Source organism: Lytechinus variegatus, chromosome 15 (assembly GCF_018143015.1).
Source record: "Lytechinus variegatus isolate NC3 chromosome 15, Lvar_3.0, whole genome shotgun sequence".
Lineage (NCBI taxonomy): Eukaryota > Metazoa > Echinodermata > Echinoidea > Temnopleuroida > Toxopneustidae > Lytechinus > Lytechinus variegatus.
The window spans coordinates 10,589,181-10,615,899 of record NC_054754.1 but is presented as its reverse complement, the minus strand read 5'-3'; the positions used below and the strand labels follow the sequence as shown (position 1 = coordinate 10,615,899).

Below are 26,719 nucleotides of genomic sequence, written 5' to 3'. Positions count from 1 at the left end.
GCAAAATAATGATATCCAAAGTTCCAGTTTTATGTGTTGTCCTATGGTATTTCTTTGAAAATGTTGATTTCCTCACCAAAATACTGATGTTAAGCTTTTATAACACTGAAATGTTCTTCTTCAGGTTGGCAGCTCTGGCAATGAGTCAATTTGAAGACAGTACTTTATATTTTCTTTTGATTTTTTGTATCATGACAGGGCGCGACATCAATCTTGACGTCCTACGTGTACAAGGCTACCGTTTCTTCTGCAACAAGATGTGGAATGCTACAAAGTTTGCCATGAAGACGCTCGGAGATAACTTTGTTCCAAGCCCTACCTTTGAGGTAAGCACTGAATTGGTTTTTCTAAAAACAATATAAAATGTAAAATGTGTTTAAAAGGATTATCATAAAGCAAATTTCAGTTTTGGTGAAAGCTGAAAAGTAAGACTAGAGCCCAGCACACCCTCTGCGATCTGATGCGATTTTTTAATAAATCGCATTTTCCTTTAAATGTTATATTTCCAAGAAGCAAAATGATTTTGTGTGAAGTTAGGCATAATGTTAGCAATAATAAAATCAAAATTTTGATTTGCAACAAGCCCTTTGTTCAGATTGAACACCGAATTGGCTTCAATTCGCAGACGATGATGGCGTCATTACGATTTGGAAATGATTTTGCTTCTATTCCTGCAGGGAGGCTCAAACTTGACTGAATTTCTATTTCAGTAGTCCTATCACGATTCTGAACTCTGATCACTAAGATTTTACTAGTTGGAATGTACATATCATATGTTATTACAATTTCTTTGAAAATCGGATTGCAACAAATCACATAGGCCCGTATTCTGAAGTCTGGTTTAACTTAAACTCAGGTTTTAAGTTGTGGTTTAAGTATGGATAGCCAATTGTTACATAAATCATTAACATTAGATATGTTATATTTCAGCTCATTTGGCTCTCAAATCATTCATAATTGTCTAGGAAGGATAAAATGATGATTGTCTTCATCATAGATGAATCAGGAAAGAGCACAATAAACATAAGAATAATACAACTGAATAAATATTTTGACACTTTTGGCTTCCCATAATTTTAACACAGAGTTAGACCATGGTCTAAGTTAAACCTGACTTCAGAATACAGGCCATAGTGTGTGCTTGGGTTAAGGCTCTCCTGAGTTTTTTTCTCACAAGCAAAAAAAGACTATTTTGATTGACCACACAAACACAGTATGGATAAGTCAGAAATCGTAATTCAATGGTTTAATTCGCAATAATAAAAAAAAACATTGCGTATTAAACAATTAGAATTGTGATTTCTGACTTATCCATAATGTGTGTGTGTGGTCAATCAAAATAGGTTCGGCTTTTTTTTTGCTTGTGAGAAAAAAACTCCTTATTTTCTTTCTGTTTTTTAATGTTTCAATTTAAAAATAACACTTTCTTCTTAGTTATATATGTATATATGGGGAGGGGGCGATGAGTCTGGCTCCCCCCCCCCGCAGGTGCTCTCCTCTTTCAGGTCTGGTCACTGTGTTCAAAGCAGATAAGTAGATATTATTTGTGATCGGCATCTGATCAATATTCATTTAGCAGCGTATTTGAATTTTGGTTTCTGTCCCTCCTGGATATGATGTCTTAAGAATTGATTCACAGATGTTCATGAAATTTCTTAGTTAGGTTTAATATGCATATGAGCTAATCAAATCAATTCTATTGTCATGAGGTTAACGTTTCATTGTCATAGGTCAATAAAAGTGTGTGGACTGGAAATAACTTCGGAATATCATACATGCAACTTTTGAAGTGGAAAATAATTAGAGGATAATTATGATTTTAGTGAATGAATATGTGTGATGAATTACAAACATATTTGGGATCGATTTACCATTACAGTCATGACTCATGTATTGGTTTTTTTGCAAAGACATGATTGAACTAAAAGTGAGCTTCTACAGTCGATACGGCTGAAGTGTTAACATATTTAAGATGAAATTATCTCTGTCAAATTCCTTAGTTGAGTGGCAGTGAGACACCTACAGATATGTGGATCTTGAGTCGGTTATCATCAGCTATTAAGGTCTGTGAGGATGGCTGGCCGGTATATGACTTCCCTGCCATCACTACAGCAATCTATGCCTTCTGGCTCTATGATCTATGCGACGTGTACTTGGTAAGCAGTTACATCACTTTCCTGTCATTGTTATCATGGGCAATGCCACATGAGAGAAATGATCACCTCAGTTCATGTTTATAGTAAGAACTGTAAGACTCGTAATTAGTTAATAATAGACATTTATATAATGCCATTTATTTAGAACTAATCTATTTTTGAGGTGCACCATTATTATTACCCCAGCTTTAGCTCGAGCTGCCTTCCAGCTTTCAGTTTATTCAAGGGATTAACCCTGTTGGATACTGATTCACCTCACCTGGGTAAAGTGCAGCACAATGTGGGCCAATTTGTTGCCGATGGTCATAATTTTGTCTTGTCATGTCTCATGTAATGAAATATAGAAAAAGAGTAATTTGGTGTTTGTTTCAATCCAATGGCTTGTCAGAATTGTAGACACCCCATGAAGAAAGTTTCACATTTATTTCCAGGAATATACCAAGCCCCTGCTCCTGACCCCTGATGCGCCCCACCTGGGCGTGGTACGCCAGATCCTCTACACGTGTTTAGACGCCGGTCTTCGTCTCATCAGCCCCTTCATGCCTTTCATCTCAGAGGAACTCTTCCAGAGGCTACCAAGGAGGACCTCGAGTGAACCCCCGAGCATCTGTGTTACCCCTTACCCTCTTGCCGTAGATGTAAGTCTTATTGTTGGTGATGATGAGGAGGATAAGGATGATGATGATCATGATGATGATGATGATGATGATGATGATGATGATGATGATGATGATGATGATGATGATGATGATGATGATGATGATGATGATGATGATGATGATGATGAGGATGATGATGATAATGATGATGGAGGTGATGGTGAAGACTGACAAGGATGATGATGATGATGTGGATGAAAATGATGATGATGATGATGATGATGAGGATGATGATGAGGATGAAAATGAGGATGATAATAATGATAATGAGGAGTTTGATTAGCACGAAGCTGCTGCTGCTGATGATGATGATGGTTGTGGTGTTGGTGATGGTGATGATGATGATTTTATTTGGATATCCTCCACAATATGCCAAAGTTGTAGTGAAGAGTTATGTTGGATAATGCAAGAAGGTACTTATTTGATGAGCTTTGATTTCTTTTTATGTTTGTTTCATTATAGTACCCCTGGTCCAATCAGTCTCTTGAGAAGGATGTAGAGTTTGTTCAGAGTATAATCAACAAAGCTAGATCGATGAGGTCAGACTATCAACTCTCCAAGCAAAAGGCTGAATGTAAGTTCACCCAATATGGGTGGTTTTGCTTATTTTTTTTAACTGCTGACTTTTGGGATTAATGATATTGGTGATAATGAGTTTGATGATGAGCATCATCACCATCATTGACATTATCATCATCATCACCATCATCATCACCACCACACCTTTACCACCACATCATCATTTTCATCATCATCATAACCATTATCATCATCACCATTTATTTCGGTCTTCATTTCCCGTCTTATGCAAGGTTACTTTACTCTTGTGCTAGATGACACTCCCCTCTTCCACTTCTTACTGTCGTGTAAGATGTAGACCGAACCCCCTTCACAATGAAAAAGGATAATAGTAAATGATAAAAGGATGGTATGATTAAAACCTGAGCAAAGCAGAATATGTCATCACTCCTGCCAGATACCCATGCATCACACCTGGGTTGATAACAGAAAAATGGGGATATTTAACCCTAAATCTCCCGAGGTATTTTGATTCTTGTCATTCCAGGGGGGGGGGGGGGCATTATGGCCCCCTGTAAGATCTCAGCCACGGATTGCGCAATCACTGTGAATTGGGAAATTTAATGAATTCATATATTTTTTATTTTATATGAATTAATTATGCTAATTTATTCATGAAATCATACTTTTTGCTCTGATTCACTAAATAAAGCTCCTAGAATGATATTTTTTTGGTGAAAATATTCTTAACAGCATTCCTAACAATTGTGAATGAAAAAAATTCTGGTACCAAGACCGATTTCTTATGTATTTTATTGTTTTTTAATTCTTATGTATTTCTTTGTTTTTTGCTTTTTGTTTTTCATTGTTTTTTAGATGGAAATTGTTCCAGACTTAATTCTGATCATAAACAAGGGAAATTAATTAAGTTTTATCAGTAAAAGTAGAAAGAATGATACATTTATGAATTTTGGCTAAATACACAATTTGCATTGGATTTGTACATGAAATCGTGTCTATGAGCAATTTTGGGTCTGACATGCACTTACATAATGTCGTAACTGCGTACCAGGGCGTCACAAATTTAGTCTCAAAATTTGTGCGAGACTTGAAAGTAAAAAGTCAGTGAGCGGCAACGTCAAAAAATTTTGCGCAGCAGATATATCGCGAAAATTGTTGAGGGGGGGAGAGAATTAGGGTTAACACGTAGTAGTTGGTGATTGTTATTGTTGCTCTTTCTTTCCACCATAGTATACTTGAAGTGCTCTGACCAAGACATTGCCACACTGCTAACGCCATACACAGACACCATACAAACACTGACCACGTCCTCAAAGGTCACTCTCCTGGTCAATGATGCACTTCCGGCTGGTTGCGCCATGGCAACCGTCTCCGACAAGTGTGAGGTTCACTTGCTACTCAAGGTAACATTACTTTTCACTTTTGTAAGTTTGTGTCACATGTGATGATTTATATCTTGGGTGTATAGTTATACAAATATACCAGCCATTGAGATAGTATACATGTAGGGGGAATTATTTGTCTGAGCCTCTGAGGTTATATTGGCAATTACTATTGCCAGTTCAATCTAAGGATGAGTATTTTCACTTTAATTTTGAAAGAAATATCTGGTAAGTGGTGTATTTGTTTCATATCCTACTTTGAAAAAATTGAAATGATTGATTCATCCCCAATCATGAACAAGATATAGATCTCGTGCAGACCTCAATGCAGAGGCAACGAGTGCACTGACTTAACTAATTTTCATTAAGCCACCATGCTCAGCAGAATATTGGATTACAGAGTTTATGGCAGTGACAAACTGACATTGGCACTGTTAGGGTTAAGCTGAAACTGGGTACACTTGAAATTCTTCTTCACTTTTGCTGATAGGGTTTGGTAGATCCCAGCAAAGAGCTTGCCAAGCTGAAGCAACGCCAGACCAACCTGACCAGTCAGAAGGACCGTCTACAGAAGGCAATGGATGTCGATGGCTATCAGACCAAGGTCCCACAGAAGGTCCAAGAGTCCAATTCAGAAAAGGTCAGTTAATGTCCATATTATTGATGTTTGTCTCCTCACTCCATCTTACTCTTCCTCATCCCCTCCTCCCATCTCCCTACTCCTTCTCCTCCTACTCATCCCCCTGACCTCCTCCTCCCCTCATCCTTTTCCCCTGCCTACTCATCATCCCCCTGACCTTCTCCTCTTTCTCCTCCTACTCATCCCCCCTGACCTCCTCCTTCTCCTCTTCCTCCTACTCATCCCCCTTGACCTCCTCCCCTCCTCTTCCCATGCCGCCTCTTTCTCTTCTTCCTCCTCATCATCCCCCATCTCCTCACCCTCCTCTTCCTCCACTCAACCTCCTCTTCCTCTTTGCCCTCCCTCTTCTTCCGCTCCTCCACTCCCCTCCCCTCGAACAAGCAATATTTGATTTGTTAGAAAGATGCTTAACCAACTGACCAAACTCTCTTCAATTATATTTTGTCGTCCAATAATCCATTGAAGTAAATGGTGGTAGTGAAACACGAGCTGTGATTGGCTAGATTGGTACCACGTGATCTCCTTTCAAAAAGTTATATTGTACATATGTACAATATAACTTTTGATTTTTGGAGGGTAAAAACCTGTGTTAAATGAATGGGGATAATATTGATTAATTGCAATGCACATCTTCATTTATTTAGCGCATGCTATGCATTGATTCATAATTTTTTATAGTGACGTCATCTTTTCCTGACCCATGCAAGATACATTAAATACGGTACATTTTGAATGGTATGTGTGCAACGGTACAAATGTTTTACATTCAGCCTCCCACTTGCTCGCATACAACAAGCTAAGCAGGCATTGTACAATGTACTATAATAAAAAGTGAACGTTCTATCATACAATATTACTGGACTATATGAACACCAAATATAACATTATCCCTCGTGCAGGTCTTTGGCCTCGGTGAAAAAAACCTGCACTTTGGATAATTTTTTATTTCTCGTACATATAATCCAGTATATTGTACACTATGCATATAATATAACTCATATAAACTCAGAAACTCAATATTCTTACATTCAACCAATTTCATATAATTTCATTTTTTATTTTGTCTTTGCAGCTATCCCAGACTGTGAATGAGATCGAGACTATAACAGAAGCTATTCGGATGTTTGAATCTCTATCAACTTCATAACCCATGACTTGCTGTCGATATTATATCTGATGCAATTTAGTTTAACTTTAAGATGTTCTTGTATTCCAGGTCAATCTCTATTTTTATTTTATTCAATGTGAATATCATAATGACAGACTGAGAGAAAGACAGACAGACTGACAACATACTTGTACATTGAGGAAAATAAAACACAACAAGCACTTCTGGAAATTCACCCAAATATACTTATATTGCCACTCTAACAGTTTTCTAAAAGCTGTTTTGTGAGCACTTTAGTGGTGTAATACTTACGACTTATAATGCAAATTTTCCCATTTGTGACTTGTGTTGAGACAGTACGCTTGAAAATGTTTCAGCAGTTGTCGATACAAAGATACTGCATGTCATGATTATAACTTTATCTTATAAGCAAGCTCCGTGCTATTTTTCTGTTATAAGCTACCAAAATCCTGCAGTTTGATTGGTAGATAGGGAATTTACCAAATAATCCCAGCATTTAGAATTGATAACAATTTTTTTTATCAAACTGGGTCCAATCTGTGTTGTTAGAATGTCTGCTTTAAATTGGCTGGAAGCAGTCCTGTTGTACACTGGTTTTCCTGTTTAGAATAAAATTGGGGCAAGAAGCAGGCTGAAAATCATGTGTTTAATTATTAAGAGGTATAATATATGTTGTGTACTCTGTACGATTCTTAGGAAGAGAGTCTAGTGAAATTGTTCATTTTAAATTAATGTACAGGTTGCAAATTTAAAATATAGATATTACTCATCATCTTATGTATCTAAGTGTGTTTTTGAATTCTGCCCTTATCTTTCTAGAAGGATTAACTACTTATAATGTATGCCAAATGTGGCAGGATACGACAATTTGATTTTGTTAATATTGTTTTTATTTCTTCAATTTGTGTCTGTTTCATACCATGGAAACCTTGAATTTGATCAACTTTTAAGCACTGTTACCATGGTAGTTAGCCATTTTCCGTAACAATATAAAGGTTCCGTAATCACAAGTCCTCAGTCATCTTATGTTTACCATTGACTTGTGTATGAAGTCCATCCAGAGGTTGAACATGTATATACATAAAACAAAGTGTTTGGATAGGGAATATACCAGAAGTGCAATTCTGTGCATTAAGTCCGATGTCATGTGACCATGTACAGAAGAATTTTATGGCAGGACCAATGAGTTACTGGTGTTTTAGGGATCGGTAATTTGCCATTATCCAATGTTTATTGAAGAATTGATGAGATAATGACAAGACAGTGGCACACTCGATGCGTTAAATATGGCATGCCGCTACATGTAGGAATCTAGGTACAACCTTAATCACCCGGTTTAATCAATTCTATGTGAAACTCTCCCCTCAATGCATACTTGTACGAGGCAAGCATGCAAGATCAAATTGTCTGCTTGACAATCATTTCATTCCAGTGTTTTTGAATTTCTAGGTGGATGGGAATATTTTTCGTTGGTGGCGGTTTGATCGATAAAAATATTTATATATCTGTTGTGCTGCCTTTATCAATGCATGTACTTGTTTATACATCATCATAGTACAATGGGTTAGAGGGAGCATACTCATGTGTTGCAATATTTTAAAATGGCACAAATTGTTGCAATCATTCATGAAGTAGTTTTAAGAAATACGTGTGACTTATATATTTGCCCTTGAAAAAGAGGAAGTAGACATCCATTCTCATATTTGCTTGTATAGAAGGTAAGGAGAAAAACGAAGGAAAAACAGACAAATCACCACTGGAAATGTTTAAAGACAGTGTCAATATGAAGGAATACAAATATATTCTAAAGATTTCCACTATAACGACTTTAACGATCTATAATTTACTTTATATCAACACTTTGTTGCATTATTTTTCTAATTCTATTGAAACCAACCCTATTAGAATGGACTTCCATATCTCCTTCATCACTCTTGATATAAAGTACATCCTAGACCCCATCTTACAAATAGATAGGATCCGGTTAACTCAAACTATGGAAAGCCACCAAGGTCAACATCTGAAATGCATGCGTGTTCAAAATATTTTCGAGATATAACGTAAAATCAATCATGCTTTCACAGTTTTCTTGGAAATTCAGGATAATTTTCTTGGTTTACGAAGGACATCATGCACATTTACAAGAAAAAATTATGACATTGATGGATTTCCATATACCGTACTTTTGGGTTGATTGGATCAATTGTAACTCTGTGTAAGACGGGCCCAGCTATTTTTAATGTGGAGGATATAACTTGAATTTTGACCATTCAGACCTCTCAATTTATTATGATTTTTTTTAATGTTTTTCTTCGTAATTTCCTACACACCTCTATGGGAAATATGGGTGTTTCCCTATTTTTTAGCAACTTCTTCCCCGTTATTGTTTCTTAAGGAGAAAATACCCGCATGTAGCAACAACTTGCTTGTTAACAAGTGTAGATGTGATGATAATAATTGTTGCCCTTGCTAATTACTCCTCCAATTAAACTCTATTAAGAACCATACCCCCAAAAGATGCAAGATTCACAATCTGGAAGGGCCAAAATTATGCACAGATTATCAATTTTGGGGGTCATAGCTCCCATTACTTATTCATCAGGAATTTCCAGAAAGAAGGTATAATTTTTGTTGGTGGAATCTGCAACAATTTGGATGCATTTGTCGCTTGCAATTTTCCAGCAATTATGAACAGTGTAGTTTCAAAGGTTTTAGAATTACTTCAGTAATGACCCAGTGAAAGAATTGTTAGTTTTATCATGTTAAGAATCATGTTTATTTTTTTTACTCCAAAATGTATCTTGTCCTGAGAGAGTATGTAATTCAGCTTTGTTTTGTTAAAGAGAAATAAATCTTTTTTAAAGAATGTGTTGAACTTCAAACAGGATACACATAGGTGTACTAGGTATATACAACACCCCAAAACCTGAATATGCCTTCTTTTATTTCAGTTCAAAATAATTTGGAACATCAAGCTCACCCCACCAATAAGTTGACCTGAACAATAAAAAGAAAAATGCCTAATTACCAAACACTGATAACTTCAATAAAAAGGTTGTGTTTCAGTAAATGAAATAAATTATAATTTTGATTTCTGTATAACTTGTTGTTAGGGTGACCATATCCTTTAAATATTACAAGGGTTAATTATTTTGAGCTCATTTCTGCATGTTGCAGAGATAGGATTCAAACTTAGTTGTACATTATTATACTATGGGTATAATTTTACGTGCTTCAATCTTTTGTCATTTTGCCTCAATATTAAATGATTTCATATCTATTTGAAATGTATTGTCTTATGGTAAATACATTAAATATGCTGATATCAAATGATGAAGTACTGTATTGGATGTGTTATTATGAATGGTAATTTTTCAGGTGATCTTGGGATCGTTTCAAACTTGACTTCCAGTAGTTGCAGTAGTTGCAGTAAACACTGATTTCATGAGAAAGTATAAAAAACAAGACTTATTGTCCTCTCTTCTTCACTCCTGAAGACGGACAGTCAACCTGTCCGAAACGTCGAGTCTCTCTACTACTCATCATCTCTACTCGCCGACGCAAGCCAGCATCTCCTCATCAGCTCTACTACTCAAGCTGTTCTCACTCAACATTCCTTCTGGTTTACAGTCCTTTTCAGGACTATTCTCAAGAAAGAATACTCTATTCTCAAAAATCTCCACTTTCTCGCCTATCCACTTCCTCTCTTCTTCTATCCACTGCTTCTATAACACTCCACATGGTGTACCGTAAACCACATCAGCAATTGTACATGCCACCATGCAAACCTTCAAACAACATAAGACTTATTGTGGGTATATCATCGAGGATCTAGATCTGGTACAGTTACATTAACTGAACTTTGTGAAATCTTGAAATCTACGCTGAAACATGTTCACACCGAAGCTCCCGAACACAGATAAGCGCACGTGGGACAATGTATAATTATTGCTTAGAGCGTCGGGCCGACGCTCTACCCGAATCCTGTGCTTATTTGCTGATTTCTCAGCAATTACACAATTTCTTCCAGAATCCTTAGGCACATGCGTTTTATCTATACAAACAGACACTTTGGTGGTCATTTCATTGGATTCTGTACGAACTCATTTTGATATCGTTACCAAAACTAGCATTTACCTTTAATTACTGTACTCTGGAATTCCTATAAGCTCTGTACAGGGCCCACTCAGTTCCAGTGGGCAACCAAAGCTGCCAAATAATATTTTTTAACGATATTAGTATGTTTTTTCATAATCAAAAGTTGACAAAATATGATTTTTTTTTAATTGCAAAATGTATTTTTTTTAATTTGATTGGCATGCTTCATTATGTGTAATTTATAATTTTTGTACCAAAATGTGTTTTTTCCTTCAAAATATGATTTTAATTATGGATCAGTATGTTTTTTGGTCAAAAGAGGTTGGCAGCTCTGGGCAACAGATTAAATCTCTAATCAACCCATAAAGGGGAAGTTCACCCTGACAAAAAGTTTATTGTAAAAATAGCAGAAAAAATAAACATATTGCAGAAGGTTTGAGAAAAATTTATCAAATAATTAAAAAGTTATTAGAATTTCAGTTATTTGATTTGTGACGTCATATGAGAGCAGTATTCCTACATGTACATAGCGAATGGTAAAAAATCAATGAAATGTCATTTTCTCAGAAAATTGAAAATGGTTTTCACTGTACCTTTCGTATATCAATAGACAAATCATTTCACACCTGATCATTAATAGAAAAAATTAAGTCATCAGGAACCATACAAAATTTGAAATTCATGCATTTTATATTTCATAACACATGGGGCAGCTGCTCGTTTATGACATCACAAACCCAAACCTTTGAACTCTAATAACTTTCTTACTCTTTAACGGATTTTCCTCAAACCTTCACCAATATTTGTTACTATTTTTTCTGCTACTTTTACTACAAATTTTTCTTCAGGGTGAACTTCCCCTTTAAAAGGGTCTCAGTGCATAACAAAACATGCAATACAACTTCCCATAATTACATGTGTTAAGTGAAACCCGAGAAGTTACAGCTGTAGTCCACCCCGAAAGGGAATGGGAGTCTCCCTGAGCACATATGTGGTATGCAAGTGTTGTGTTGCAGGAAGGTGAATGTAATATAATTTTGAGGTTTCTGAATGAGATTCGAAGTGAAGTTAAATTGATACTCGATGGACGTCTAAGTCATGAAGTCAGTCAGTCTATCTGGATGAGTGTGTGTCTAGTATTCTATCGTTGGTATTCTCTATTCTGTATCTAAAATCAAGAAGTCTTATTTATATCCTTTGTTTTGGGGTGTAACAATTTAAGGTCGGAGTGATCTAAACTTGATCTGATTGGTCTACAGGTCACTGTCTGTCAAACTTTCTCTGGTATAAGGGGTGTGGTGATGCTCTGTGCAAGTGACTGGGGCTGGAGTGTGAGTCATACTTTTTCCATGAAGTTAGCTGACGTCACTGAAGGTTGTTCTTTTTATGGTCAGGGCTTAGCAGTTAAATGGTATTGGGGGTTTGGGATTCTTAGATGACATTGGGAGAGTTTGTAAACAAGTGAGGGTGAATGACTGAAAGGATAACAGGAAGTTAAATACATACTTCATGAAATACTACATAACACAAGTTCATCTACAAAATGCATCTTATTTTCAAATGTTTCCGTAAAAGGGTTGTCTAGGCTCTTATAAAGATATAATGATGCTTGGATTTGGAACAGATATAAAGCCAACATACCAATCAAGCAGTTGGAGGTGGCATCTGTTCCCGATGCTGCTGGCCCGCCTCCTGCCAAGTAGCCATATCGAGGATGATGGGCCGAAATGGCTGGCAGGAGGACCTCGACTGAGGATCCAACTCTCCTTGAGGACATTACTCTGCACAAGGTGTGTTATGATCATCTCTAGTTGAAATTGATTCAATCAATTCAACAATGGAATGTCAGGGATACAATGGCCTGAATTCACAAAGGTGGTTTTGAAAACCCCACGGTCGAGTCCATGGTTTATGCAGATTTCCTATATAAGTTACGCTTAATTTAGCGCGTATCGGGCTCGTGTATGAAAAATGTCCAATCCTGATGCACGCTTTTGTCATAGTGCGCCAAATTGATGCCTGTTGCCGTGGTTATCAACGCTATTTTATTCATGAGTCCACTCTTCAAACAATGGACTCTTGAATAAGCATATCTAACCATGGTAACAGGCGTCAATTTGGCACACTGTTGCCCCCCCCTGTGTAAAATCCTAGGTACGCTACTGCTCAGTGGGGTATAATGATAATTATACTTGCTTATATAGCGCTTAATACTTATTTGTCAGAAGTCTCTAAGCGCTCTACAGTATATGCAGTATAATTACCCTGGCTTTAGTAGTCCACGTCCTGGACGATTTTTACTGATTGGGCAAACCATAACCAACACACACACGCCCGGGCCCGCGCCCTCCACTGATTCACTTACCCCCAGTGATTCACCTTACCCACTGATTATGCGTGTACTGTTATGGGGTTGTAGTGTGCTGGGTGTTTGGTAGTCGTGTCGTACAAAATAACAACAGTCCAGTAGGTGGATTATGGCTTTAGCAGTGCAGCTGTTATGCTTACTGCGTTTCAAGGAATAAATTCCTGCCAGGTACCCATTTACCTCACCTGGATTGAGTGCAGCACATTGTGGATCATTTTCTTGCCGAAGGAAATTACGCTATGGTTGGGATTCGAACCCACGACCCTCTTTTTCAGAGTCCGGAGACTAATCCACAGGGCCACAACGCTCCACAGTATGCCTATATTTGTACAAATCATCCCCCAACCTGAATTAATTTGATTCCCATACTTCAGAAGTTCAGAATAAGCTTTGCATCAATTGCATTCATTTAAAATTAATCAGGTGGACTAAAATGCTGTTCGTGATACAAGAACAACTTTATGCTTGACTGTTGTCCTGTTCTATGCATATGATATCCCCCCCCCAAAAAAAAACGGTTTTACCGTTTCATGGGGACATACCCTAATCAAATTCGGACATGTGATCAACAAGAATCATAATTTCCAAAGCAGTCAGTGAAATCCTTGGTTTTTGATTGGCTGAGAGGAACTGGCCTCTGTTACTATGGCAACAGTTGGAGAAAGTCAATTTGTCAGTGCCAACAACCATGACAACTTCCACAAGACCATCCCCAGGGCCCTGTTTCATAAAACTTGTTATACCAACAAATTTTTTCAAGAACAGTTTAAAGCTACTAAAATTCTTCAATATTATTGGCTGATAGTACATTTATTTTGGATATTGTTCATGTTATTGTCTTTATGAACGGGACCCTGATTTCAGCTTTAGGGGTTTTGTGTAGAAATGATTAAGAATCTGATCTAGCTCAAAACAAGAACAGGCGACCAGTTGTATGTTATTACAAACAGCTTCATGAACCCCACCCCTAAGTATTCTATTTGGTCCTTCCCTGAATATGCGATTATCTGACCTCTCAAATTTATCAAGTATATCCATCCTCTTTCTCATCCAACATTGTATTCTCTCTTCCCCCATGTTGATCTACTCCATTTCTCCTTCCACCCAGACCTCCCCATCTCTTTCCCTCCCTCCCTTTATCTCTCCTCTTACCCTCTCACTTTCTCTCTTCCCCTCCCCACTTCCCCTATCTCTTCCATTTCTCTCTCTCTCCTTTCTTTTCATGTGAATATGTCATACAAACATAACAGACAGTATCATCTTTTCAGTCTAATCTATTCTGTAAACATACAATTTAATATAATTGATGCTTTGCATGTACATGTACGTTGATACATAGTATATATCTTGATCTGCCACAGTAAATTTGGAAAAGAATTTGTACAAAAACCTACACACCGATGTACTGTACAATAATTACTACACATATCAGAATTGGAGGAAAAGTCCCAATTTCAGAAGACAAAATTTCTACGTTCACTTAATCACCATAAAGGAGTATTATTACAGGCATACAGTGTTATAAGGAAATGCGAATGTGACCAAAAATTGCCATCTAATGAATACCTTTTTTAAAAAAAAAAGCAATGACAGTTCGAGGCCAGGGTATGCACCCCATTAGATCTACGAAAATTGCACTTTAAATAATTTTACATCCATTCGAAAAAAATCTTCGCTGAAATTTGAATGCTTTGTTTGCATTTTTGAAATATGACATCATCAAAGGGTACACATACACGATACACTTCAACGATCTCCCTTTCTTTTCATCTTGTTTGATTTATTATTCAGTAAAAATAAAAGAAATTCTGCCAGGCACATAACACTAATATCAGCTGCACTACTGTATTTACACATCAACATACATTCCCCATTGACCGACTTCATTTGTTCCCCCTAAAAACTTGTCTCCAAATAGAAGTGACATTTCAAACTAATATAATTTAAAAAAAAGCCTTGTGACTCAAGATGTAATAATGAAATCATTATGACATTACCATGCAATGGAACCATTATGCCATGACTCTGCCACATCTGTACAATATGGAAAGTCTTGCTGACTTTTGTTAATTCACATCGAAACAAGCATATGGGCTTTTGATTTGAAGAAATCACACTACATCCTTATATCATTCATGTAATATGAAGCATTAAATATATTCCTCTAAGATCACTTTGAATACAATCAACTAAAATAATTGCCTGAAGTATATCAAATGTTACGAGTTAAATCATAATGCTTATATAAATCACTTCATTTACAATGCTTGATTATGGCACAGTTAAGAAAATCAATCAACTCAGCACGTATTTTGCAAAGCTGTTCATAAAGTTCCAAATGATTTCATGAATGACATCACTGTGGAGTGCCATGAGCATCTAAGCTCCTCCTTCGATGTGTAATAAAATATATCTTCATAGCTAATAATAGCAATAACAACTGGCATAAAGTACTTTGCATCAAACAAGAGTAGAATCAACCTACAACTATATCAATTCATGAAGTGCTACATGATCTTATGAATGACATACTATGGAGTGCCTGGCGTGAAAGCTTGAATTTATTTGAATTTATTCAGACAAATAAAATGAAATATTTACATGTCTTGGATTGCCAAACAAGGTCTAGAAAAACCCATACAAGTAGGCATTTTAATATCAACAAAACTGAACTATATTACAGTAATACGAATTATTAATTGTAGCTGAAATTACTTTGAATTGGAAAAAAGTAGAAGCAAATCAAAGTGTACCTTATTATACACATTCTTATGTCTAGATTTTATTAGGGAAAATTATGATCATTTTTTTATGTATTCAAGGTAAGATGAATAATTTTCTTTGGATAGATTTATATTTACTTATAAACCATGAAACCAATGTTAAAACAGATTATTGAAAGGCATTGGGTAGATTAAAAACAAAGATTTGAAAAATATATTCTTTCCTGGAGAAAAATTTCATATGACTGTAGGTCAATGAATGGTCAGATGTTGGTATCGCTCTCAATAATAATTATCTCAGATTTTCACTACCACGTACTTAAAATCCCAATCCCTGCGTGTATTAAAGAATTCAGGTATTGAGATTGGTCTTCCTAAGAACAAATCGTATCTTTGCATAGTTTTTAAGTTACAAAATTAATTCTTTGCAAATTCTAAGAAGTTAATTGAAACAGCCATTCCAAGAACTGGAAGTTGAAACAGAATGATTGTTTCAAGTACTGGCTCCCATTTTTCATTATTCAGCTACTTGAAAACATGTTTGTAAAATCAATGGCAATTCTATGAACAGGTTTATGACATACCCTTTAGACCTATAAACATTACATGAATATATCCCTTAACACAATCATCTATGCCATGTTTGAATAAAATTTTGGCTTTATACCAAAATCATTAAATGAAAGATATCTAGCAAATATATAAAAAAAATAATATATATATATATATAAGACATTTGAGAATTAAAATATATTGATACATTCAAATCATTCTTATCTCATCTACAATATAGGGATAAGGGAAATAAAGCTATCCCTAGATACAAACAAAAAGAATGAAACTTTAGTACTTCACAGAGTAGACCCTCCACATTCGATGGACTTTGACATCATTCTTGGAACATGTTCTTCTCAGGAACTTGACCCATTGTTCAAAGTGAGATGAGGTGCTTGAAGAGAGCAGGGCCCGATAGCACAAAGAGTTGCAGTTGATTCAAATCAATCTTAATTATGTAGAGCCAGCAACTCTGTGATTCAGATTGTCGGACTCAAATCTCTAGAGAGGTGTCGTACAGCTATGGCTTGCCATAGATGATGCTGACTTGAATAAATTTCAACTCTTAGAAAAACAGGGATTGATTGTACCATTGATTTGTATCATCGATTTCAGATAATAATCAATTCATTTAATCATTATAGTCCTACGATCACCTACTGAGTTTTGTGTTACAGACCCTGAATGCGCCTTGGACAACATCAAGGTTGTCAGTCGCGATCCTTGAGTGCCTTGAGGATGTAGCCTTTGGTGGTGATGACCCCCCTGCAACGGATGAGGACAGTGAAACGCAACGTCCATGCCGGGTACCAGCGCTCCGAGTCTGCCCCTGGAAAGAACTCTGCAAGGACACCCTGAAATTCCTCCGGTGGAAGCAGGTCTAGAGTGGAGAGGGTATGAAAAATTGAATAAAGTTTCTGTTTGTTTCTGTTTGTGGTAACTCCCGTAGAAACTCAGCAGGACAGCATTTTGCTGGTAAATGCCAAGCTGGTATATGACCAATAACCTCGGAAACATTTTACGTCTAAGTTAATCAGTCATCGTAGCTGACGTAATAGACAACAGATATCACTCTTGGGCCTTTTTATCAAAGTGGAGACAATGGCAGAGTTGGGATTCAAACTCACAACCTTGCGATTATGAGTCCAATGCTCTAACCACTGGACCACACACAACATGAGTCATGAGGCAGCTGGGGAAGACTTGCTCTCCTGGACCTTATGCATGTCACTCTGCCAGGAGTCAAGGCCCACAAAATAAGGCCTTGACTGATAGTAATAATGCTTGTTTTGTACCTGAAATTTACTAACATACTAAAATAAAAGGGAAACAAATCCTTAGCTACATATATGGGGAGGGCCACAGAATATTAATTTTCCGTTCAACTTGTGAATTTCAAGGCCGCAAGATGCATAAATTTCACTTTTTTATTTCCTTTTAAAGAGCGCAGGTGAAATGATATGTGTGTTGATTTACTGAAGGTACAAAAAAAAAAGCATTTTTAATTTTCTGAGATGACATTTCATTGATTTCTTACCATTACACGATAATAACGAAAGCTGCTTGCATATGATGTCACAAACCAAATGATTAGAATTCTAATAACTTGTTTATGCTTGGATGGATTTTCCTCAAACCTTTGCCAATATTTTGTATTATTTTTAGGCTTAATTATTTTTTCTGTTATTTTTACAATGAACTTTTTGTCAGGGTGAATTTCCCCTTAAAAGGAATAAACTAACATTAAAAAGGCCTTATAAAAAGAAATACTTAACTTTGTATTTAATATTTTTCATATGGATTAACAAAAACAGGGGAAAGTCAAATTTGTGCAGACAATCAAGATATCTATGACTGAAAAGTCATGTAGTATATATCCTTGGGAAAAAAATTATAACACACATTAGTGTATGGGATGAAATCATGATGGTGTTCCAGTCACTTTATATTTCACCTTTTTGAAGCATTTTATAATGATTTTGGGCATTTTTTTCCTGGGTTTCAATTCAATAACATATCCCAGATACAGGTGACAAGTGGAACCTTGCTGCTCAATTTTTTTTTAAATCAATGTAAGCCCATGCCTTGAAGATTGTTCATTACATCAACAAAGAGCAAAGAAACAAATACTCACCACTCTTGTCGTTGTGAGTCAATAACTGGATTTTGTTAGCCTTGGCATATTCTTTGAGATCTTCAGGAATCACACAGCATGTATCCTGGTTCAGCTGATCAATGATAGGCTTCACCTACACACATAGAAAAAGGACAAATTCATTCATCATTACTAGGGAATCTACCTTGTATCTTGATACAACCATGGACCTACTACAACTGGACATTCAACAAATCCCCTCCTTTGGGCCGCTTATCCTCTTATATACACAGCACTGGCAGCTGACACCCATCAAGCTGATTGTACAACACGCTATCACTGATGGACAGCAGAAATCAATTGTGCACTGCTCCTACACATTGCGATGTTGTTTGTCCACTTTCAAAATCAGTACACACAGCAGCTAACGTTAGCGCTATGAAAATGATTGCAGAAACAAGAAAACAGGCGGGCATAAACATATTTTTTACATACATCGCTAACAACCGCTAACAAAATGCATTGACATCACCATGCAAATCAGAATATCTATAACAAAAAAGCAGTAAAAATTTTACGGAGAAATGTCCGTAAATACATTAAAAATGCATCTTTTTAAGACAATATTGACGTGGAGTCGCGCTTACATGTACCTTCAGCCAGCAGTTGATTTTCCTTTTATAGGCGTAAAATTCCAGAGGATTGGCGAAGTATAATGGGATTTTTTCTGATGATCAGACAATGATTGCACAATATTTACAGTGTGAAATAATGTATTGAAAACAGGAAATAAATTGGGGATTGTATTCAAGGTAATGTACGGACTTTCCCTATTAGCAAACGGGGCTAAAACATGACCGTCTTTGGTCGAAAGAGGGCCAGTGATCGATCGGTGACCATCATAGGCCAAAAGGAGCTTGTGTAAACAATCGCCCCGGGCAGTCGTTGTAACAACAGCGTAAAGAGAAAGTTAAGTGTATGACAGCAATTTTGACAGCTGAAACAGATGGTGGTCATAACACGCTCTCATTGAATGTCCAGTTGTAGTAGGTCCAAGATACAACTATGGGCCAGATTGTAATGCTGGTTGTAAGTTAGACATGACTTTAGCAACTACATGTACTGGTGGTCCTTTCTTGAGCTAAACAATATATTCCCATGTAGCTGACTTTCAGCACCCATGAACATGTTCCCGTCGTGCATCAACTAGTCAGGCAGAACTTTACGAACAGTATTAAGAAACACTGTCTTACAAAGAGTTGCGATTGATCTGATCAATTGCAACTACAGACAGCCAGCAACGTCAACATATAAAATGCCTGTTTGTTCAAAAAAATTCTAGATATAAATGTATATCCATAAATTCATTGATTTCTCGACAATTTGGTGTGTTCTCCTTTGTTTACAAAGGACATTTTACAAATTTCCTTTAGAAAAAAATTATGACACTGATGGATTTCTAAAGAGTTACTATTGATTGGATCGATCGTGACTCTTTTTAAGACGGGACCCTCTATGATCGACTTCCCCTACGTACACTGCAAATACCCTCAAATGCGCTGCAATGCCACAACACACTCATAAATGTGCATTTTTTGTATAATATCTCGTTACAAGCAAAACAGAGAGTGGAACAGTTTCTAATGCAATCACTCTGGCACCAAAGGCAGAGCCAGAGCATTTTGATTCACGTACAGGTAACATGCAGATAACAGGAGCAAATATGAAATCCCTTTCAACTTACCGTTGCCCATTCGTACAACTCCTCAAGCATAGTCTTATCGGCATCACATATACCAAGATTAACTATCCTGCCTTTGCGGACCTCGTCTTCCAGCTCGCTCCACAAGGGCTTCAGATGCTCAAAGGTCAAATTATCTTCTATCACATTGGGCGTCTTTGAGAGAGCGAGCAGGAGGACATCTATCTTATCGATTTCAAGCTCCTTCAGCACTGTGGAGATCAAATTGATTGAAGATTTTATTAAATCTTATTAAAATGAATGTGTCAAGCAAAGGAATGTTAACACTTACATTTATTGGATTAATTAACCATTCTCATCAAAAAGGTGCAAAGCCAATGGCTACATGATTCTTTCGCCCATGGTCAGTGTAGTATGATCTTAGATCTCTGAAAAATATGAGTGAATTTCCAGACTTTGCAAACGTTTATATAGTATCTTTGAATGGGCTTGAAATAATATCTATAAAATTAATAAATATAGTACAAGTCACCTTGCAAAACGCTTAAAATTTCATAAGAATCTGATAACAATAACAAGGTTTTTTTAATTGTAAAGTTTTAGCAAGATTTTGTAAACGCAATTATATGTATGCATGCTGTTACAATGTATGAACATGCAATCGGTGTGCAGGGCCCTGTCTTACAAAGAGTTACTATCGATGATCCAATGAACTACAACTATGGAAAGCCAGTAACGTCAACATCTACAATACATGTTTGTTCAAAATATTTTCTAGATATAATGTATATTCAAACATTCACAGTTTTCTTTACAATTCAGTATGCTTCTCTTTGTTCTCAAAGGACATTGTGCAAATTTCCTTTAAAAAAAATTATGACATCAATGGATTTCCATACACTTGACGTTGATTGGATCAATTGTAACTCTTTGAAAGACGGACTCCTGATGTCCTGTCCTCACTTTCCTCTTTGTTACCTTTTAACATGAGATCATAATAAATTCATGAGTATAAGAAATTAAAGATAAGTACCAGTTGTGGTAACGGTTTCCAAATGAGTTTGCACAGAATCTAATAAAATGACCACCCAAGTGTATCTTAGTATGATTAAATATGAATGTGCCAAAGAATTATGGAAGAAATGTATTTGCTGAGACATAAGCAAAATAAGCATGCAATTTAGGTCTTTTTCCAAACAATAGTAACACACAGTCCCATGCATGTTTATCTGTGTTGGCAATCTTCAGTGTGATCTTTTTCAGCTTTTTTAAAATAGATTTCACAATTTCACAAAGGTCAGTTTCCCTGTACCAGGATCTAGATCTCTGATAATATAGTGACAATTTTCCTTTGTTTTACTGACTTTTTTTCTAATGAAATCAGCGTTTACTGCTACTGCTTTCATTTAGCTTAAATTAGCAACAATTTTATCTTACATATTGTGATAATGTGATTGTTACGTGACTTATTGTTAAGTAACATCGCTGGTTGCATAGAGTTGCACGCCTTTTGCGTCAACCTGCAATGCGTTGTTAGATATGTTGCAATGTCAACATATTTTCTGTTTGTTTTGTCAGAGAAATAGATTTCCTCTTGAAAGCAGGTGTAACTTATTTTTTGTGCTGATCCCTGACAATTTATCATCTGAATATTATTCGAATTGTTATATTGGAAAAAGAAAGTTTTACAATGGCTTACTTACTGCTTGTTTGCCAAAAGTATCGTCATCGACAGATTGGACTCGACAAATTTGATCACATCAGTCACATAATTGATAACATTTGTCAATTAAAAAAAATACTAATTAAAAATCAAACACCAACCTCTTTCTAGTGCTTCTGTAATCTCCTCCTCATCAGTCTTTGTTATCAAAAGTTTGACTGTAACCTTTATTTCCTCTCTTGTAACATTCTTCTGAGATGAAGTGTTCTGTGGATGAGTCAATGTGATCACGTCTTGTTGAAGACTGCAAGACTGGTCGCAGGTTTGATCTAAACAGCATTTCAGTGTCTGCCTTAAACAGAACTTGATCTGTAGGAGCAGAGGGGCAAAAATACTGACATAATTAGGAGGGATACACTTGCAGCAGGCCTTACATCTTTATCTTTTTTTATGGGGGACAATGGTACTTTAAATCTGAACTTTACTGCAGGCCTTAAATAACAAGTTGTCAATATTTTGGGAGTGATGACACCTCTTGAGTTTAACCAACATAATTGTAAGTCTCAAATTTCAGCATTCAGATTGCAATTACAGGGATTGAAAGAACTAAAAATAGATTCTGAGACCTCAATTTCCCCAGTTCACTGTGTACTTTTTATGACTTCCCGTTTCCCAATAAATCTAATCATATCATGATAATCAATTGGTATGAGACGGTAACCTGATACTATGTAAGTTTACATTGACTAGCACATTCGATTGGTGTCAGCACTTGACAGATGAATAAACTTTCCTAGATTTCTTAGGTGGAGAAATCTTTCACTGAAACTGCCCCTGTAACATTAAAATGAGATGATCCTCATTTTTGACCACTACCTCATGTGTGGACAAGAAGTGCAACGGTATAAGGGACCGTGCAGTCTCTTCCTCACCAATGTATATTTTTTTCCTTTTTATTGCATGGAATAACATTGAAGACACTAATATTATAGAATGTAATGATTACAAACTTTTCACGATTATTTTGTTGTCTATATTTTTGATAAATGTAATGCATAAAAATAAACTTATCACTTTTCCAACATAGAGACTCAAATGCGTGTTCCTTTTGCACTTGTCATTATTTGTAACTGTACATAAAGATTAGACAAGCTGGAACTCGGAGATGGCAAGGAAAAATAGGTTAGGGCTTATCCCCAATTTTTCAGCCACAGGGCACATTAACCCTAAAGCAGCCAGGGGGGGGGGGTTGTTTACTTCGCCATCTTGTTCTCTTTGTTAGTAGCGTAGCTACGGGACGCATGTAGAGGGCGGCAACATCATGCCTCCTCTATATGCGTCTCGTAGCTACATGTAAGCCACTAACAAAGAGAACAAGATGGTGACATATACATCAACAAGTTACTTCCTTCTTGTCATGGGTTTGTTTTAATGAATATTTTTTTTTAATGAAATAGGCCTAGATAATGTTAAAAATGTCGGAAATGAAGTTCTAGCCCATGAATTATTAGGGCTAGTAATGATTCAGGGAAAAAAGAAATCGCGTGATTTGCGTGCTGTCGCCAAGCGGAAGACAAAGAAATCAAGATGGCGACGTAAACACGGCCGTAAGCTCTTCCAAATACATAATTCCCTTTTCTACAAGACAGCAATTTAACGTCACTCTTCTGTTCGAAAGAATTGCCTCTGCAGTGACCTTCTTTTTTGGGGGTGGGGGGTGCATACCACAATTTTGATTGACTTCATTTGGGCGAGTTGAAAAATATATAAAGCAAGGGCAAAGGTACTTGCGACTCAGTAAATACATACTGTACAACACACATTGTGATAGACTATTGAACACACAGCAATTACATGTACATGTATCCATATTCTTGAGCAGTAAATGTATATTTCTACAGCCACCTGCCACCAAGAGTAGAAAATATTCATGTGACATATTAATGGTGCACGCCAGGAGCAAGTCTCCTTTGGGAATTTTATAGACACCCTCTCTAAAAATGTCCACTAATCCTTATCCTAATAAAACAAATCAGACACTCGAGGCAGAACTTCCCTGGATGTGGAAACGTGCATATAAGAACGTTTGCTGGAAGCCCAAGGGACAAGTGACGTAGCGACGGTAAAATTTGGAATCGATCGTTGTAGTTGCTTCAATCAGGTGTTGTAGGAAAAATAGACGGTGAATTTTTTTATAAAGTGGTATATGATGTAATTTTTCCTGCTCTTTCTGATGGTGTCACTCAAAATTTTGGCTTTTGAAAGGCCTGGCTGCTAAAGCCAAAAAACTGGTCAAAACGTGCCTATAATAACGTTTTTGGAAGGACTGGCAGGAAAGAAAACGTGCATATAAGCACGTGCGTGCTTATTTTCACGTTTTTCAAAACTTCTCAACTCCCCTACTGTCTTCCTATCTTTTCATAACAAATCTCTCGTTTTTCTAATGAATTCTTCTTTAAAAATGAAATCAATATCGCAGAAATGTTGGAAATGAAGTTGGACCCCATGACATGTACATGTTTTAGGGCTAGATTACTCACACATAGTACATAGTATGTACTAACCTCGTACAATAGACCGTGTTTGACCCTGGATTTCAAAGTAGTCGGCAAACATCGCTTCATTGCTGAAGTAATATTTGCCGAAGCTCCTTCTCGCTACGCACCGAGGCTCTTGCCGGTAAGTAGCAATAGTTTGTTGAATATGAAAATAATAATAAAATAATAATCCGATAAAAAAAGCACATTTTGCTTACCTCGGCCTCGAAAGTGACTTCGCTTGTCTCTTCCACGGAAATACAAGGAAGCCCGTTGGTGGCCCTAATAATTTCACAACCTTGATTCAGCTCCTCGGTAATTTTATAACTGTATCTAAATTCTTTGAATGCGCAATCCTCATGATTAATTTACTAATTATGGGCACCAATTAATGAAATGCCTTCAAAAAACATAATTAATGATTATTATTGGTGATGATAACACTCATTTGCATTAATTTAAAAAGATGACTGATAAAAAAAAATGAAAATAATATACGTGCCTGGAAAGAAATCAGCAGTACAAGCTTTGACGAACATCAATAATAAGTATACGGTATACCAAAGTCTATGCAATGAAAAGATTGGACACTTCACGGACTTTGCGTAATGCCTTGCGTCGATATGCGTGTAAAATAGTGTAGGTGCCTATTCTTTCCATTGTCGGGTCTTTGATATGAATATAAATCGTGCGCCCTCTTCAGGAGAAAATTGATATCAACGCTGACTGATTTCTATCTCCGTAAAATCTTCACTAAAGATCAAAAAAATATACATATTTTTAGAAAGAAACTTCAAGGAGAAGTCACAGAAGGATCTAAATCATGATTCGGTAAGTGTCATAGCAGGATTTGGAATATTTATTTATACATAATATTTTATGTGGGCAAAAGCCCACTGTATTTTGGAAGTGTAGTTGTGTGTCGCGTGCGTATGACTGATAATCCTTCGCTCGCGAGACGATATGAACCCATGGGTGGGGCTAGATCTAGATCTTTTTTTTAGGCCTAGACTAGAGCCACTTGTTCACTGCTACCATCTGGCCTGTGGAGAATCTACAGGTAGGACTATGGTATGCCAATGCTGTATAGAGCACACACTTTAAAAAATCATTAAATATCACTTTTGTGACCAAAATTACTAATTTCCATACAGTTTTAATTTATTTATCATTAGTAATGTGGGAATAATTTTTGTATTCAACAGAGCGCTCAAAAACTTGAAATTTGGGCATATTTTTGTGTATGCCCTCTATTGGTGGAAAATAATATGGCAAGAAAATTTTCACTTTTTGATCTCTATTTTTAATTAAGAAAAAATTATATAAAGAATCAAATTTAAATAAGAGCCAAGCAGTATGAATTAACAGGTCTAATGAAAACTGTCAGTGTAAAAAAATCAAGCATTTGCCCCAAAGAAAAAGAGAAAATAAGCCAAACATTGCCACCCTTATTTTGTCACACATGGAGATATAACTGAGAACAAGCCAGACAAGGTTTACCTTGTAATTTGAATGAGTGACTAGAGCCTAAGCTAAATTTCTGAAAGTAGAATTCTCGGGGGCGAAAGTTTCTGGTTTTGTACCCGTATGTGGGGAAATATAGGTAGGAGTACCAGGCGTTAGTGGGGAGTGACCATACGTACAGTATATGACTTTCACTCCCCAAAACGCCCCAGGCTACCCTAGGCTAGTCCCGTGCGAATGACTAAATGCACAGTGAACCCCTGGCCTGGGGCCAGCTCCCGGCCCCTCTGCGGGCGGGAGTTGCCTGGGTTAGTTGCTCCGGACTCCGGAGCCACAGGCACAGAGCTCAGCCGCAGAGCTCAGAGGAGCATCGTCAGCTGCATCGATTATTTTATATATTTACCTCCTCTGTTGAAGACTTTGGCACTTTTCTCTTCAAACTATTCCAGTTCAAAATATTACCACTGCTAAGATTGATGGTAGAAGCATTAGTTATGGTTTGACCTGACATTCTGTTGGCTTCTTGGATTGTCGATCGCATCTCAAGGCAGCATAAAAAGTGGATGATTACTTAACAGGGAACTTGACACAAGATAGTAGACGCTTGTTCAGCGGTCCCCTATCGAGCTCTGGGGCCCGTTGCAGAAAGAGTTACAATCAATTGTAACTCTAAAAATCATGTGTAACTTGATTTTAAACCAATCAACAGCGCGCATTTGGGACTTACAATTGATTTTTTGACTTACGTTTAAACGTAACTCTTTCTGCAACGGGCCCCTGATCTGGACAAGTGTGTGCGCATGACTAGACTGTGAAAAGCTGTCTATTTTCTATCCACTTCATTTCGTTGTTGACAAAAAAATGCTTAGTCATTTTTTATTCAGTCAGAGTTTATTCCCACGGTTGGGGAATAACTTGTCCGTAAAAAAAATCCTCTTTTTTTTCTGGTTTACACACATGTAGATACATGTATAATGTATTTACACAGAACAACAAAAAAGTGATAAC

General features: G+C 36.7%; 2 protein-coding genes across 3 annotated transcripts in view; one reads left to right on the top strand and one right to left on the bottom strand.

Moving 5' to 3' along the window:
* The window catches only part of LOC121428363 (valine--tRNA ligase-like), a 29,534-nt gene extending 19,699 nt beyond the window's left edge, over positions 1-9,835 (top strand). For both annotated transcript variants that reach the window (XM_041624944.1, XM_041624945.1), the window contains exons 18-24: positions 199-326; positions 2,001-2,156; positions 2,588-2,794; positions 3,278-3,389; positions 4,586-4,758; positions 5,228-5,377; positions 6,450-9,835. In XM_041624944.1, coding sequence (XP_041480878.1) covers positions 199-326; positions 2,001-2,156; positions 2,588-2,794; positions 3,278-3,389; positions 4,586-4,758; positions 5,228-5,377; positions 6,450-6,524 — 1,001 coding nt within the window. In that variant the 3' untranslated portion in view covers positions 6,525-9,835. The remainder of the gene's footprint in view (positions 1-198; positions 327-2,000; positions 2,157-2,587; positions 2,795-3,277; positions 3,390-4,585; positions 4,759-5,227; positions 5,378-6,449) is intronic.
* Positions 9,836-14,228: 4,393 nt separating this feature from the next.
* Positions 14,229-26,316, bottom strand: LOC121428644 (glutamate--cysteine ligase regulatory subunit-like). The gene is made up of 5 exons (XM_041625413.1): positions 26,115-26,316; positions 21,872-22,079; positions 20,090-20,298; positions 18,385-18,499; positions 14,229-17,130 (listed from the first exon to the last, which is right to left on the bottom strand). Exons 1-5 carry the CDS (start codon positions 26,250-26,252, stop codon positions 16,961-16,963), a joined length of 840 nt encoding a protein of 279 aa, XP_041481347.1. The 5' UTR covers positions 26,253-26,316; the 3' UTR covers positions 14,229-16,960.
* Positions 26,317-26,719: the final 403 nt, after the last annotated feature.